Source organism: Cicer arietinum, chromosome 8 (genome assembly GCF_000331145.2).
Source record: "Cicer arietinum cultivar CDC Frontier isolate Library 1 chromosome 8, Cicar.CDCFrontier_v2.0, whole genome shotgun sequence".
NCBI classification, from domain to species: Eukaryota; Viridiplantae; Streptophyta; class Magnoliopsida; order Fabales; family Fabaceae; genus Cicer; species Cicer arietinum.
The window spans coordinates 18,761,978-18,779,114 of record NC_021167.2 but is presented as its reverse complement, the minus strand read 5'-3'; the positions used below and the strand labels follow the sequence as shown (position 1 = coordinate 18,779,114).

The following is a 17,137-nucleotide window of genomic DNA, read 5'->3' as shown; positions in this document are numbered from 1 at the left end:
ATATTTAAATATGAAAGTTTAGAAAAAATGGACCTCCACAAATATTCATAAGATATTTCGCATATCCGTCCACCGTGAGAAACACCATTAATTTAAGTACTTCCAATTTTAAGTTATTGTTCCCATTTAATAATAAACTAGATATTTTTTATTACCACGTTATTGCATTATAAGTTCAAAAATACCAATTTTCCTGATTGACTTCTTTCTATTTAGACTTCATTTTCTTTTGAGGTGTTAGTTATATGTTTTATTTGGACTCTTGGCTAGAATGGTTCTTCTTGAAACAATAATAAACATGATTTTTAAAATGCCCAAGTGAGTAATAGTGATTACCATAATTTACCATGATTAAATAGAGTTTATGATAGGGTTGGTTCTCTACTGAGTCAAAGTTTGACAACAATTGGTAAGCATCAAAATAACTTTTGCCATTTCAGTCTTAATTGGATGTCTTCCAAATCAAGGAAAATATATATTGATGCCTCTTTCTAAACAAGGTTTACAATAGTCTACCATTGACCGGTTCTTATAAATCATATAGATATATCATTTGAGACAATAGAAATTTGTGATTATTTTTGTTATTATGTTTGAGACAGTAGAAGATCAACAATGATTTACATCTACATGTAGAAGTTTACCATTATTCTTGTTATAATGTTAGAGAAAGTAGTTTACTCGGTGTCAATTTGATAAAAACAAAAGAAAACAAAGCACTGATCAAAGCAAGGAAAACTATGAGCTTCTATGTTTTGAAGGACAGTGTCAACCATCAATAATATTTTGGACAATTTTCAAGTATTAACCCGACGGTAGAACAGTAGAACATCTACTAAGATAGTCCGCCGTAAAACTTACCCTCTTTATAAAGAAAATACGATGGGTAGTTTATATTGTCGCTCAAAAGTCATTTATATTTAACATCCTAAAAGCACTCATTAATGTTTGTGTAAAAACTAAGAATACCATAACTAATAGAATATCAAGATTGTTCAGCTCAATTATATCAACCAAATCATCAAGGATTAATCCCCACCCAGATTCATTATATCTATCTAACTAATTCAATGTTAATGTGCAAAAAGCACATATATAGATGAGAAGAAAGGACACATATACCCTTTCAAAGTCTCATAATGAAGCCTACACAGGACAAGAGGAAACACATTTGAAAAGTTCATATCCCCCAGATGCTATGATGGTTGATGTAAATTTGAGGTACAAACTGAGACTATTGCAGTGCGATTTCATCTTTGAAAACTTTGAAAGCAGACAACAGCTCCTGCGAATCTTGTTAGAATGACTACCAAAAATTAACCATGTTTGCAAGCATCTACATAGCACTTTGCATACTCTGACTTCTTCAGAAAATAGGGTAGGGAAGGTAATAAGTTTTATGATTAGCCTATGCACTTTATACAACCAAATCTAAAGCAAATAAAACTGCGAATAGAGATAATCGCGAATTTTATAGTAATCTTCACACAGGGGACCTTCAATGATAATTTGCTGAGTACCAGAACCAGCACCCTATATAAAAAAAAAATGTTAATGGATCAGAGAATCTCATAGGAAAACTGAATTAAGTCACAGATGTATTCAAAAAAGTCATTTTCCTAAGAAAGTGTATAATTAACAAATGTTCAGAAGAAGTACTTGCCTTCTGAGCTGCATCCCCAACCTTCCGCACAGTTACATATTCACCACAACGCAATGCCCCGCCAGCAAATTCCACCTACAAAGGTTATCATGTCATGATACATAATTCTATAAAGTAGATAATATTCAGTTGCAATATTTTGTTGAGTCTTTCAAAACACATGGTAACCAGCATTTTCACCGCTGCGGACAACAACAATGGTTATTAGTATCTTACAATACATTTGAGTTGTATTTCGATTTGATACGAAATTGAATCCAATTGATACAAATCTCTAGTGTGCATCTATTTTGCACATGAATCTCATCTTGAATTTAGATTCATTATGATCAATCGGGATTCACTATGATTGATTCCTGATTCATTCTAATGAATTATTACCTCAACTTAGTGAAGTCAACCATTTTTTTTGTCAACATTGTACAGTCAGTCTCTTCTCTTTTGTCATTTGATTTACAACTTGAATATTCAATTATTGAGGTTCATATATGATAGCTTATAAGTTTACTATGTCACTCGTTTTTACTTTTTACATAATAATGTCATATTTGTATTAATAATGTATCTTACAATTTATAATAAGATTCAATTCACAATTCAAAAAATAGATTTTCTAATTTATGATATGAATCTCAAAGTGAAGTGGAAATCACTCCAGTTACCAACAAATAATCAGTGCAAGAAGGAACCAGCGAGGCGATACTAAGTCTATAACTGAAGAATTACCGGAACACCCTTGGTGGAGAGGAACTGCTTGAAATCTGCCAATTTCAAATCACCAACAAGAACAGATTTATGCGGTCGAGGCGGTCCGGAAACAGGGAGAAGCGAAAGCATGTCATTTTCTGCCTTCCCTACTTCAGCATCAACCCAAGCTATTTCATATTCTCCCAGCTGCAGTTCAATTTGTATTCATTATTCAACTCAAAAAATGAAAGACATATATATAAAATAAAATAGTTCAGACTTATATACCTTTTTGAAGAGTACATTACTCATTAACCTCTCAGATAGTTGAACCTATAATCAGAAAAGCATAACATGATTAATTTTGACATATTGAACAGTTTTTCAGAAAATGTACAAACACTTGATGCCATTGTACCTTATAAGCACATAAATCAGAGGTAACATCAATAGTTTCTTCAATTTGAGGAGCGTAAACGTGAGGACAGACATTCTTCAGACAGTGCTGCTTCAGATGGTCTGTAGCTTCAGCCGACCCGTGCACCAAAACCTTCAGAAAAATAGTGAGATTCATTATCATGCATGATACAAAAATCACAAAGCAAATGACACAATGATAATATTATAGTTAGGTTTCTCGAAGTTGAGCTGTCAATCACAAAAACACTAGCAACATGGCTGCTATACCAAAGAATATAAACAAAAAAAGGTGGAAATTAGAGAAATACAAACATTGAAGTGTGAAGGAAAAACACAATGCAAATAGAAACAAACAAAAAAAGACCTATGTACATAGTTATCAATAGTGTGCATAACTGTCACAATTTTAACTTTTGACAACACATAAAGCCGTAGTTATCAATAGTGTACATTTGAATAAAACTTTGTACTTTAATCTTCTACAATCTTCCATAAAATCCTAATTCCTTGCCCCCACTGAAAATTGTAGCCAGAGAGTCAACGAAGTCTTTGCTTAAAATATTGCATCAGTATTGTCAAATAGCGGCTATACTATACCGTAGTAGAATTTATGATTAAATAAGTTTTTAGTCTCAACAAAAGCACTAGCTTTCAAGTTTAGTCCCTCAAAAAAATCAATTCACTTTTAGTCCCTATTTACATTTTATAGGGACTATTTTGAGGACTAAAAATATTCATTTTTTGTAAAAAGTTTTAAAAATTGGGACTATTCTTACAAACTGTAATATTGTGGACTAAAATTTCAATTAAAATTTAATAGAACTAAACTTGAAAACTCGTCATTTTGTATGGACAAAAAATATATTTAACTCTACAATTTAACAAATTACTGTATTTATGCGGCACGCGATTTTGTACAAAGTGTTGTCAAATAGATAGTAGCGCTATAGCACAGTAGTATAGAAGAATTTGAACAAACTGCTATTTTTCTGCGATGACAGCAGTTTTTTGCATATCAATTAAAAATTAAAATAAGTTATCTTTCAATATCATATGGTATTTAATGGTGACAAGATATGGAAACCTATGAATTCTGCACTATTCCCCAAAAACAAGTATGTTACAGAAGATTTATGACAAGGACCAAAGAGACCCATACCAGTTTCAGGGGAGCCACATGGGAGAGAATGTTCTTAATTGATCTCCCATCTGAACGACCTTCGAAATCCATGTAAATCAAGGAACACCTGACTTGGACCTAGACAATAACAAAGACAACACCTTCATAAGTAAATTTGGCAGATTTAAGATTCATACAAGTAGAGCAATAAATGCTGAAAATATTACAAATACAAGAAACGCAACTGTAAATCTATAATCAAAGACAAGGAGATTTTTAGTGAAAGTAATAAATTTTAATGACAGCCAAAATTGGAAAAGACCATTGAAAATGATTCAACTTCATTCATCCAATCAATTTCTGAATATCGATCAAGAGTACCCAAGTTTGAATCCTAATTGGAAAAATCATTGGCCAGACTTTACTTACCTCCCGGGCGAACACCGCATTACTAGTGGCCCTTTCCCATGGGAACCAGAGGGTTAAGATGAAAAACAACAAAAAACAATTTTTGAATGCAACAGTAAAAAATTCAAACACAACTACATAAAATTACTAATCATAAGAACAGGAAACATAAAAATTTAAGAAAGAGATGCTGAAGCTTACAGTCCTTTCATCAGATAATACTTTTGATGGCTTTGTATCAAGTATCAAACTGGCAGGACCTTCATCTAGTTTTCCATTTATATCACCACCTACCTGATAGAAAAGTACAAGAACGATAAACATTCTTAACATAGGGTGGTAGTGCATATACCAGCAAAAGTTTCCAATCACCTATAACAACTTGGATGGCAGCAAATAATTTTCATAGTTGGAAAACAAATGTCTCACGAGCCATATCAAAGTCGAGAGAGACATACAGAAGTAATCAAGCAAAATGTGACATAGACCACGGCAAGTTATTAAGCTTCAGATTTCTGTATTTTAGTTTATTCCTCCTTTTTTATCTATTGATGTCAAGACACAAACCTTTATATAGAAAATATTTCTGAATATTATTCAATTTGTGTAAGAGTACATACACAAATGTGTATATAGACAACGTAATACCTAATGGACCTGATTAATAGGCCAATACAATTATTGTACATTTACAAAATATATGCCTATTTTTTATGAATAACTATATGCCTCTTTACAACACTTTATAAGCTTTTCTTTTACAAGGTTGGCTGCAATGGACTCATAAGTCATAATGGGCCCTACCCTTCCTTGGACCCTGCACAATAGGAGTTTTATAGCACCAGGAGTGTTTTTATTATGTTATTAACCTTTGTGCTTGAAAATCCTTCATGTCATAAGCAAATTCATCATATTCCATCCAATGAAAAGTATTAACTCAGAACTCAAACATGATATATACACTAATGTGATATTTAACTGTGAAATAAATATTTATATAGAAACTGGGAAGTCACGAGGTTGATATATTTTAAAAAGGAAACTTACATGGTTTGCATTCTGGTCCATGTCTTCATCCTTAATTACATAATCATCTGGATTTATGACTTCACCAAAATCATCCCATTCTGATGTATTTTCATAACAGGGAAACATTGGGGCAACACTTGTTGAAGGGGGAACAAATCCATCAATAAATACATCCCGGTATCCTCCATTTCGTTGAACAGTTGCTGCAAGTGCAAATTAAACTACTCAACGGATTTACAGAATCTTTGTAAAACAAAAAAACACAAAAAAAATGTCCAAAATATTTTCAGTAGATGCATTATAATATATAATTTAATATTCCTGATAGGGTTATTGTTGGGTTCAAGTGTAAGTGGTTAAGTCCCACATCGACTAAAAATGTGGTAAATGTTGGATATATAAGAGTGGTGACCCATTGCCTTAAGGTTTTGGATTGAGATGTGGTGTCAAAAGTCTCTTGTGGAAACATTTGGTCCGTTGCTTCTCCCGCACCCCCGACTCCCCAACAATTATTTTAAGGTAAATATAACATGATTTTGTTACACAAAAAATGCATTTAACAAGAAAAAAAACACTAAATATTTTTCATATCTTGTAGTTAAAGGAAAAAGAAACATTTCTGAAAATTGGCAGCAAAATAATTTACACAATCCTTACCTTCAGGTGATGGTTGCTTATTGCCGGTATCAATGACCATTGGATCGCTGGTATTATTATCAGCCCCATGAGATGCTTTCAGTTCTTCCTCTTTCAAAAGACTGGCTTTTAAAGCTTCTTCTTTCTTTATTCGGTTTTGCTCTTCCTCATAGGCAATTAGCTCTTCACCAACCAAAGGAACCCGCTTGGACACAGTGACTTTGACAGCTTTTGGAGGTGGATCAGCTTGAAGCATACGAGCTAGAGTGCCAAACTATACTTTGAAACTCATGAAGATCAGTTGAAACATTAAGATAGAAAACAAATATTCATAGTATTTAAAGAGAATACATCAGATAAAAATAGTTGCACGACAAATTATCCTTTTTCCATTCTCACTGCCTAAAAAAAGTAAAATAAACTCTCAAGCATTATTAGCACAAATAAAAAGCATTTTGTTTTTATAAAAAATGAATTTAAAATAATAGGTCTAGGTGTACTTAAGTATTCCCTATCCCCCGGACGAAAGGATGAGGGCCGCCTCCCTCTGTTTCACCTCCCCTAAAAGGTGTGGCCGTCTTGTTCTTGTACATTGGCAATCACAGATACGAGTGGCAAGGGGCAACCTGAGGGATCGATGTCCTAGATAGCCCCGTGAAACCTCTATTCTTGCAGAGGCAGGAGAGCGTCTGGGATAGAAGACACAATGTGCTAAAATTTAAAACACAGAAAGTAAAAAGGGAAAAACATAGGAAATCAGAAGGATTTGTGCTGGATTCAAATAAGAGCGTTTCTGGGAGAAGGTACATGTAGAGACCATGATTGTGTTGGAAACTGACCCCCAAGTACGAATGTTTACCGTAGGAGAAACACAGATGGGCCAAGAAATCAAGTGCCCGGTTCATGTTAGTTAGGCTTTGTTAGTGGAGTTTAGAATCCATTAATCAGTTAGGTTGATGTAAATACAGGAAGAGAATGTATAGGCAGTTAGTCATTTATTGAGTTGTGTAGTCTCAAATCTCGGGAGGACTTTGTTGAAAGCACTCTTGCTTCTCTTCCCTTTAGGTTCCCTTGACCAAGGGTAGAAGTTTATCCAATGAAGTTCTATCACAAGAATACTAAAACACATAAATATAGGAGAAATGGTTTGTCATCTAAAGAACATACCTGGCCTCTTTCAGTAAAAAGCACAAGATTTTTTACATCGTTTCCCCACTCAACAAATATATCGTGTGAAAAACCTGCCTCCAAACTTGCCATGGATGCTAGAACAACCTATACAATAAACGAGTATCAGAATCAGTACGGACACTAGTCTGATAAAAAAAAAATTAGCATACAAAATATTCAACCTTTGGACCATCGGGAGCATTGTCAAAGTCAGTCTTGTTAACCATAAGTGTGACATACCTGCAGTTAAGCATTATAGTCTGTTTTAAACATAACATAAATATGGCAACTAAAATAAGAGGAGATTAACTACATGTTTGATAAATGTACAAGAAACATCCTCAAAGTATGACAACCAGTGTTGTCAAATAGTGGCTATAGCTACGCTATAGTGTGGTAGAATTTGAACAGATCGCTATTGTTCTGTGATACACTATTTAGTACAAACTATTGTCAAATAGCAGATATAGCAACACTATAGTATCATAGTAAAATTTGAATAAACCGCTAATTTCCGCGATTAACAACATTGGTGACAGCTTGTAGGTTATAAGAGCTCGTATTTCACCCAAGATTGAGTAAAACAATATTTTTCAAAATATCACGAGAACAAAAATGCAATTGACATATGAATATCATACTCCCAATTTAAGTTAAGGAAGACGCCACTTACTTCAAAAGAAATATATTTTCACGAGTTTGTTCAAAAGACTTTGCTATGGAATCACTCATCCACTCAAGGAAACTCTTCACATAATCGATAGTGCTGGATGCAACATATGTAAGAAAGTATATAGGATAGTTCAAGTTTTCATCTGACCAATACTGCAAACACCAAGATCTAATGTCAACTCACGCTCACGCAAGTACATTCAGGAAAAAACTGAGAGAGACAGACAGTAAAAGCATGCTTGTTTTCTTGTACTGACCGATTCCAACATGAGAATAAGTTCCAACACTCGTCCAGCAGTGTCAACAGGTAGTAATACATTGCCGCCTGCCCTTAAAGTCTTCTTTAAGATATCTAAATAACCAACAAGATATATATGATCAGAAAAAACACCACATAATGTCTAGACAGGTTTCTCATTTCATGATAAAGACTTTTAATATTTCAGTTTTTTCATGACAGCAATTTGAGAAAACAAAATATGAAAAAAGTCCATCTTATTTCTGTCATGGCGCTGCAATTAAAAGATTCAAAAGTTAGAACCCGAGTTCTTCCATCCTAGCCGGAATAATTCTTGACTAGGCTTTAGTTACCTCTCAGGTCTCAGCCGAACTCGAGATTACTAGGGCTCCATTTCTCTAGAAACTAGAGGGTTAATACCAAAAAAAAAAAAGGTTAGTTACCTCCAAATTCTTTGTCCTTTTGACGTCTGTAAGGCTGATTGTTCAAAGCATTATAAGCATCCGTTATTAGAACAGCTGGTCGAACAAAAGAACCAAGAACAGTTCCATTCAAATGCCTAATGAAAATGAAAATTAGATTGATAAGTAGCTTCCTTTCAAGAACATAGGATCTGTTTGGATTGGTTCATTTGAGCTTATCTACTGGCATAAACATTAATGAACCTGTTTAGAAGAGCTTGTGGAAACAGCTAATGGCATGTCTATAAGCTGTTTTCACCTAATTTTTATAAGGTATCCCGGATAGCTTATAAAAACAATTTATAGCTTATATAAAAACATTTGACTTTATTTTACCTTGTGTTATAAAGAAAGCTTATTTATAAAAGCTTATGCTGCAATAAGCTGTTAAATAAGTTGTTTATCCAAATAGGACCTATAATATAGATGAAATTTGTTTGGACAACTAAAAAAAGTGTTTACCTCTCTTTTCTATGATTGAAATCAACGGCATATATGACATCCTCACCATCCTTTGTAATTTTCCATATAGTACCTCCCAAAAGATGTCCAGCATTATGTGGTGCAATCACAATTCCCTCACCCTTGCCTTGAAGGTAATAAACATAAACATAAACATAAAGATATATTTATTAAAATAATAAAGAAATGATAGATTGAAATGAATGTCTTACCTGAGAGATGATGATTCTGAGAGTAGGTTAACCTAGTTACAGATTGGAAAGCAGAATCAATATGATCGAGAGTGAATAGGTCAAAATCCGAAATTTGTTTTCTTGAGAGGAAGTGATCATACATGGTGAGAAGTCCCAATCTATAAACAGGTTCAGTTGAAAAAACAGGAGCAGATAGTCCCAGCTGCTTCATTGCATAGGGTAATGCACCTAAGTGAAGAGTATCAGGATGTGAAAGTAAAACAGCGTCTATACTTGATGCTACCTTGGAGAGAGGTTGAAGAAGGGAAGGGTCAAAATTGTCATTCCAACCAACGTCGATGAGGAAATTGAAGCCGTCAATTGAAACTAAGTAAGAGAGAGGATTTTCGTTGTACACTCCACAGAGTGGTGTTACTTGAACTGATGTACCCATTTTGCGTATATGCTTCTATCTCTCTCTCCCTCTCTAAACCAAAACCTTGCTTGCTTCTCTCATTCCTTTCCTTCACTCGCGTAATAACGCTGCGACCAACCTACCTAGCCAGCCACTGTACTGGTTTTTGTTGTCACGTGCCAATCACGTGCTCGCTCTTCATTTCATCTTCTCACCGGCCCAAAACTAGATTCACCTTGTCTTATTCAAAATTTTACCCGGTACCCTACCTATACCTTTGACTCTTGTAATTTAAATGGAAACTCCATTTTTTACCCTTAATTTTAAATTGGGACACTAAATTTTTTTCAATTGTTAAAGTGTGTATGGAAAATTTAATTTAAGTTTTCTGAAATAGAACTGATGATGGTAGGGTGAACAGTTATTTTTTGTTTTTGTTAAAAAAAAAAGTAAAATAGGCGATAGGAGTATAAGTTTGGGAAAAAGTATACGTGCAGGTCGACCTGCAACTCGACTCTTCAATCCAAATAGACTTGTTTTTACTCGTACCTGATCACTTTCGGGTTAGACCCGACCTAACTCATTGTAACCCGTTTATGTTTGGTTCAGGTAATGGGTTCAACAGTTTGAACACATGAACTCATATACCCGACCTGATGATTTATCATATTTTTTATTAAAAAAATTTAGCCCTTTTACATTTGTTTTCCTTTCATGAAAGCCATTCTTTCTTCCTCTAAGGTCGCTTATGTTTAGTTTAGGTAACGAGTTCAACAGTTTGAACACATGAACCCATAGACCCGACCTGATGATATGTCATATTTTTTATTAAAAAAATTTAGCCCTTTTACATTTGTTTTCCTTTCATGAATTTCATTTTACCATTCTTCTTCTTCTTCCAGTCACCCCCCACCTACAATTTTCAACAACAAAAACCCCACTGTTGATGATGACCACCCCACTTATACCTATTTTTACTCGTAGCTGATCACTTTCGAATTAGACCCGACCCAACTCATTGTAACTCGCTTATGTTTGGTTTGGGTAACGTGTTCAACAGTTTGAACACATGAACCCAAAGACCCGATTTGGTGATCTCTCATATTTTTTATTAAAAAAATTTAGCCCTTTTACATTTTTTTCCTTTCCTAAAAGCCATTCTTTCTTCTCATAGGGTTTCATTTCACCTTTCTTCTTCTTCTTCTTCCAGTCACACCCCACCTACAACTATCGACAACATAAATCCCACTGTCAATGCTGACCACCCCAACTCACCATCGACCCCACCTACACCTATTTTTACTCGTATCTGTTCACTTTCGGGATAGACCCGACCCAACTCATTGTAATCTGCTTATGTTTGGTTTAGGTAACGGGTTAAACAGTTTGAACACATGAACCCATAGACCTAACCCGATGATCTGTCATATTTTTTATTAATTTTTTTTAGCCTTTTTACATTGTTTTTCCTTTCCTAAAAGCCATTCTTTCTTCCCATAAGGTTTCATTTCACCTTTCTTCTTCTTCTTCTTCCAGTCACCCCATCTACAATTGCCGACAACAGAAACCGCACTATCGATGTTGACCACCCACCTCACCGTTGACACCACCTACACCTATTTTTACTTGTACCTGGTCACTTTCGAGTTAGACCCGACCCAACTGGTTGTAAACCGCATATGTTTGGTTTCGGTTACGGATTCAACAATTTGAACACATGAACCCATAATGATTTGTCATATTTTTTATTCAAAAAATTTAGCCCTTTTACGTTTTTTTCCTCTCATGAAAGCCATTCTTTCTTCCTCTAGGGTTTCATTTCACCTTTCTTCTTCTTCTTCTTCCAATCTCCCCCCACCTCACCGTTGATGCCACCTACACCTATTTTTACTCGTACCTGGTCACTTTTGAGGTAGACCCGACCCAACTCATTGTAACCCGCTTATGTTTGATTTAGGTAATGGGTTCAACAGTTTGAACACATGAACCCGTAGACCAAACCCGATGATCTGTCATATTTTTTATTAAAAAAATTTAGCCCTTTAACCCGATGGTTTCTATTTTTTATGACTTTTTCTTTATTACTACTCTTGGTTTCTATTTCTCATGACTATTTATTTTCTTATTTGTGCTTGTTTTTTCTCTTGGTTATAAAACAGCAAAGGAAGGAAATTGGAGGAAGGAGAAAAAACAAAGGATTTAGGGTTTGAGTTGCTAACAATCTTCATAACATGGATTTAACATTAGATATAAAGTATCTTTTTGTATGCTTTAAGTTGGTATAATTTATTTATACTTTTAAATCTAAAAAGAATTGAACATAGCTGTTTGTTTTTATGAATACTTTAGATTTGTATTTTAGATTTGTTTTTGTTTCTATTACAGCTTGTTCATACTTATTATACTTTATTCTTGAATCTATATATTTTTGTTTGTTTTAGATTCAATTTGAAACTTTATAACTTTATATTATTGTATAGATTTGAGACAAATAGAACAAGTACAATAAACTCTTAACCAATTTGCTCCACAAGAACAAGAAACTTCACCATAACAAGCGCAAGATTTAGGCCTCTGATGATTCCTGCCAACTCAAGTAGATGATGTAACCAAAAGAAAACTTGCTAGAGCCTTTTTAGTGTTTGGATATATTTTCATTATGAGCTGCTAAAAAGGCTATGAAAACATGTAAGTAGATGATCTGTCTAAGTAAGTGCATGAGAAATCCAAATAGGCAAGTTGATAAGAAACAAAGGACAAGTGTTCTTGGAAAGAAAAATGATGATGACCCTAATAGTGTTAGTTTTAAACTTGTTGAATTTAATCAAGAGCGGACTAGAATAACACTTGCAAATATGGTAATTATTGATGAACTCCCTTTTAAATATGTTGAAAATGAAGGGTTCATCAATTCATGAGTGAGGCTCAACCTAGATTTAAAATTTATTCTTGTGTTACCGTTGCTAGAGATTGCTTGCAATTGTATTTTGATGAGACACAAAAGTTGAAAAGTATATTTTCTACAAATAAACAAATGATGTCTTTGACCACTGATACATGGACATCGATCAAAATAGGAATTATATGTGTGTAACAACTCATTGTATTGATGACAGGTGGGATTTAAAAAGACGAGTATTAGGTTTTGGTTAGAATTTCGACCACAAAGGTGAAACCATAGGGATAACCATAGAAAATTGCATGCAAGAGTGAGGGATTATGTCTATTTGTTGTGTTACTGTTGATAATGCAAGTGCTAACAACTAGACTATTGCATATTTAAATAGAGGCATGACTGTTTGAAAATGTCGTACTTTGTTCAATGTGGAGTACTTACATATGAGATGTAGTGCACATATGTTGAACTTGATTGTCACCGATGGATTAAAGGAAATTGACTCATCGATTGTTAAAATAAAGGTTTCTTGTAGGTTTGTCAAATCTTCTCCTAGTAGGTTGGCTACTATTAAGAAGTGTGCAAAAGCTGTGAATGTATGTTCTAAAGCAATGGTAACACTTGATGTACAAACTAGGTGGAACTCCATCTTTTTTATGTTGGATATCGCTAAAAAATTAAGAGCATGCATTTTATCGTTTATAATATGTTGATGTTGCATTTGTGACTAATGGTAATGAGATATGAGGATGTCCTGTTAGTTTTCCTCTAATTTTACCTATTTCCTCTGATTTGTTCCTGAGTCTAGAATATACTTGTTTGTTTTATTTTTCTGCACACCTAATTTAAAATATTAGTACATTAAATTGTTCTCACAAACTTCCTTTTGTTAACAGCAAAACCATAAATAATTCTCCAAAATCATCTTGGTTCTAACAAGATTTGGCAGAAGCAAGTCATAAGTTTAATGATGAGGCTTATAGGAAGGCTTTGGCTAAATTTGTAATTCTATACGAACAACCTTTTTAGGTAGTTGAGGGTGATGGCTTCAAACATCTCTATAGAATTTTACAACCATAGTTTGTAACACCTTAGAGGTACACAATTCCTAGAGATTGTTTTGAGATGTAACTACAAGAAAAAGCTAGGTTGAGGGTGTTGTTTAGGTTTGATTGGTCTAAGGTTTCCCTTATAGCCGATTGTTGATCATCTGTCCAAAATCTAGGTTATTCATTTTACAGGTAATGATTGGAACTACCTTAAAATATTTATTAGCATTTATGTATTGCATAACCATGAAGGTTAGACAATTGGTAAAATGTGTTGAGAAAATTTTAAAGAAGTGGGGTCTAAGAAATGTGTCAACGATAATAGTAGATAATGCATCATCAAACGATGTTGTTGTGATATTTTTGCAAAGAAGAATTAAAAACATGAATGAATTGATTTTATATGGACATTATTTGCACGTTAAGTGTTGTACACACACCCTAAACTTGATTGTTAGTGATGGCTTGAAAATGCAAACTTTAGAACCATTAATAAAGTATGAACTATTGTGAAGTTTGTTAGATTTTCCCCTCAAAGGCTAGCTAAGTTTAAAGAGTATTAAATCTAAAAAAATTTATTTGTCTTGATGTTCCTACTAGATGGAACTCTACTTACCTTATGCTAGAGTCTGTTGAAAAATTTCAAGTCACTTTTGATAAGCTTGACATTGAAGATACCAGTTCTCTTAACTATTTTGGGACTGATTCCTCTCCCCCTAACTATGAGGATTGAGATAAAAACTCGTGCATTTGTTAAGTTCCTTAAGATATTTTATGATGCCACAAAGGTTTTTCTATTTCTACCTATGTTACTATACATTCAACTTTTTACTAAGAACTATATTATAAATCTGATTTATATTGCACTAAGGGATATTAAAAATCTGACTTATACCAATTGAGAGCTTGTTTTTGTTAGTTGCTTTTTGTTGTTGCCCACTGTTGTGCAGTACTACCAAACTGATTTATACGAATATGTTAGTTTGAAGTTGTCCTTTTTGGTATTAAGTATTGATAGTAAGTTTTTGTTATTAAAGATTGAATATTATGTAACAAAGCGTTTAATAAAAGTTGGCCCAATTTGATGTCATTTCCAATTTGTGCTTATTTTTATCATCATTTTTGGCATTCATTTTCTAATTATTTCCAAAGTTGTCGAAACTTGTGTGAAATTTGAATGATGGTGGGGATTATGAAGTATGTCCAATGAGTAACTTAACTTTTACTAATACGAGCTTGTTGATGGCTTAGTTTGTTTGTTCTCAATTTATTTCTTTATGTTATTTTACAACCCAAGTGAGTGTGTTATTATTTTCCAACTCAAGTGAAAGAATTGAAGAACAATGCTTGGTGATTAACTTTAGGATTGCATTAATTGGTGAGTTATTGAAGCATTATGGTTGTTGTTAACTGAGTATTGGTTAGAGTTTTTAATTATTCACTGTTTTTTTGCCCAATTTGATTTGATGAATAAAACAACCGTTGTGCCATGGTGGCACAGTCAATGTAGTGGCAAGAAACACAAAATTTGAATGTTGAACTAAATGCAATTAGGATTTGTAATTTTTGTTTTGAAATATGTTCAAAACTTTTTAATAGCTAGAACTGTAAGATTAATCATAACTGTGGCCAAGTATTGAAGGACTGAAACTTGAACTTCTGGAAATATAATGAAGTCAAACAAAGAAAAACTTGGATAATACTTATTACTACTAATTCCATAATACTTATTACTACTAATTCCAGTTCATGATTATGTCTAGTATCATGGGATTTTGTATGTCTGGATGTTATTACTACCACTTGCATATTGCTAATTATCGCACATGGATGTCATATTTTAATGATGTTTCTTATTACAATATACTTATTTTTTCATCTCCAAGTTTCTGTATATTTGAGAGGTTTCAAATTTCAAATATTTATATTTTAAAAAAAATCAAATAAAAAATATAAAAAGATCAACTTTTGGTTAGAAAAAAACTACAAATTCGTTGAGCCATTTTAGGATGTTCCAAAACAAAATATCGATGCAACCGAACTTATGAAAGCCCATAATTGATTCAACCCAATCGATGATCAACCCCACTCGATTACTTGAGACCCGCCCAACCCATTTTTCCATGCAGTTGAAATTGGGCTTGAATTTGGTGTGTTTGGTTTTGTTTAGACGTCTCCAATTAGGCTCGAACCCGCTCATTATCCTGCCCTAGTTCCTTTCCATAATTTGAAGAACTTGTTAAGTGCTTAGACTTGTTGGACTTGAATTTGGAATTGCTTAGAATTGATCAATTTGAAGTAACAATATCAATTATAAGGAAAGGGGATTTGAATTATAATTGCCTCTTTTTAAATTCCTGTTTAAAAATTGAAAGTTAAACTCAAGATTGATCTTGGTTATAAACGAAGATTGATCTTGGTTAGTGTAAAACAACAATATCAATTTTATCAATATAAAAACTGATGTAAAGCATATAATAAATAGAGATAGAGATAGAGAGATCACACAAGCATATATCTTAGTTCCCCAAACACGGGTTACGTTCAGTCCTCACAAATGCGAGATTTTCCACTAAGTGCTCAAAGCAAGATCGTTCTTGGTTTTCCCAGATCAATCTTGACCTTTACACAGTTTCTACCTTTCTATCTAGAAAGGATTTTCACAGGTTTACCTTACACTTTTTCAGAAAGGATTTTGCAAGCTACCTTTTAAAACATAACACTACTAGAAAATTGCATTTTAGCTGTCATATTTAGCGTCGGTGTGGCCGACGCTAAGTAAAATAAGCAGATGCTAGTCTATTTATTTAATTTTTTATTTTTTATATTAATATGTAGCGTCGGTAGAGCCGACGCTAAGTTTATGATTTTTTAAAATTAAATTTTTTTATAAAATTAGATGAGTACTCAGATTGTAAAATTAAATTTTCTTTCTTCCTATCTCTTTCATCCGGCCTTCCTTTCTCCCTCTCTCCCTCTTACTTACAAGTTACAGCCTACCTTTCTCCCTATTCCATAATCAGATTCACAGATCAATCACGACAAGCGCGCAATCGCCTCTGTCAGATCGCTCCTCTGCTCCTCTGCTCCTCTGCCAAATCACGAATCGCTCCTCTGCTCGCTGCGTGCCTGCGGCCGCCTCTGTCTGACTGCCTCCGTGGTCGTTCGTCGCTCTCGCCTCTCTGTTCGCCGCAACCTCATCTATCTCTAGAACGCGTTGCTGCTTTGTTCAAAATGTTCGAATTTCTATTTTGTTATTGCTGATTTTTGTTAGTTAGGGCTGATTTTTGTTAGGTTTGATTTTTGTTAGGTTTGAAATTTAAAGTTTATATTGTCAGTGTTGAGTTTGGAGCTTTTTGGTTTGGAGTTTGGAATTTTGATTTGGAGTTTCAAAATTGATTTTTCTTTAGAGTTTTTGTGTTGTACATAAGGTGTTTGATTTTATGTCAATATAAAGTGTTTGAGTTTTTTTGTCGCACATAAGGTGTTTGATTTTATGTCCATATAAAGTGTTTGAGTTTTTTTGGTTGCATATAAGGTGTTTGAGTTTTGTTGCATTTTTGTTTGAGTTTTTTTGTCCATATAAAGTGTTTTAGTGTTTTTTCTAATTGACCAAATGTGCTTTAGAAAATTGAGCC

General features: G+C 33.7%; 1 protein-coding gene across 1 annotated transcript; it reads right to left on the bottom strand.

Annotated features, from left to right (window-relative positions):
- Positions 1-947: 947 nt before the first annotated feature.
- On the bottom strand, positions 948-9,769 carry LOC101489524 (cleavage and polyadenylation specificity factor subunit 2). The gene is made up of 16 exons (XM_004499900.4): positions 9,179-9,769; positions 8,967-9,093; positions 8,487-8,602; positions 8,063-8,157; positions 7,807-7,958; positions 7,316-7,373; positions 7,131-7,238; positions 5,985-6,237; positions 5,346-5,530; positions 4,500-4,592; positions 3,930-4,028; positions 2,769-2,900; positions 2,639-2,683; positions 2,390-2,557; positions 1,664-1,738; positions 948-1,533 (listed from the first exon to the last, which is right to left on the bottom strand). Exons 1-16 carry the CDS (start codon positions 9,591-9,593, stop codon positions 1,432-1,434), a joined length of 2,223 nt encoding a protein of 740 aa, XP_004499957.1. The 5' UTR covers positions 9,594-9,769; the 3' UTR covers positions 948-1,431.
- Between the last annotated feature and the right edge of the window lie 7,368 nt (positions 9,770-17,137).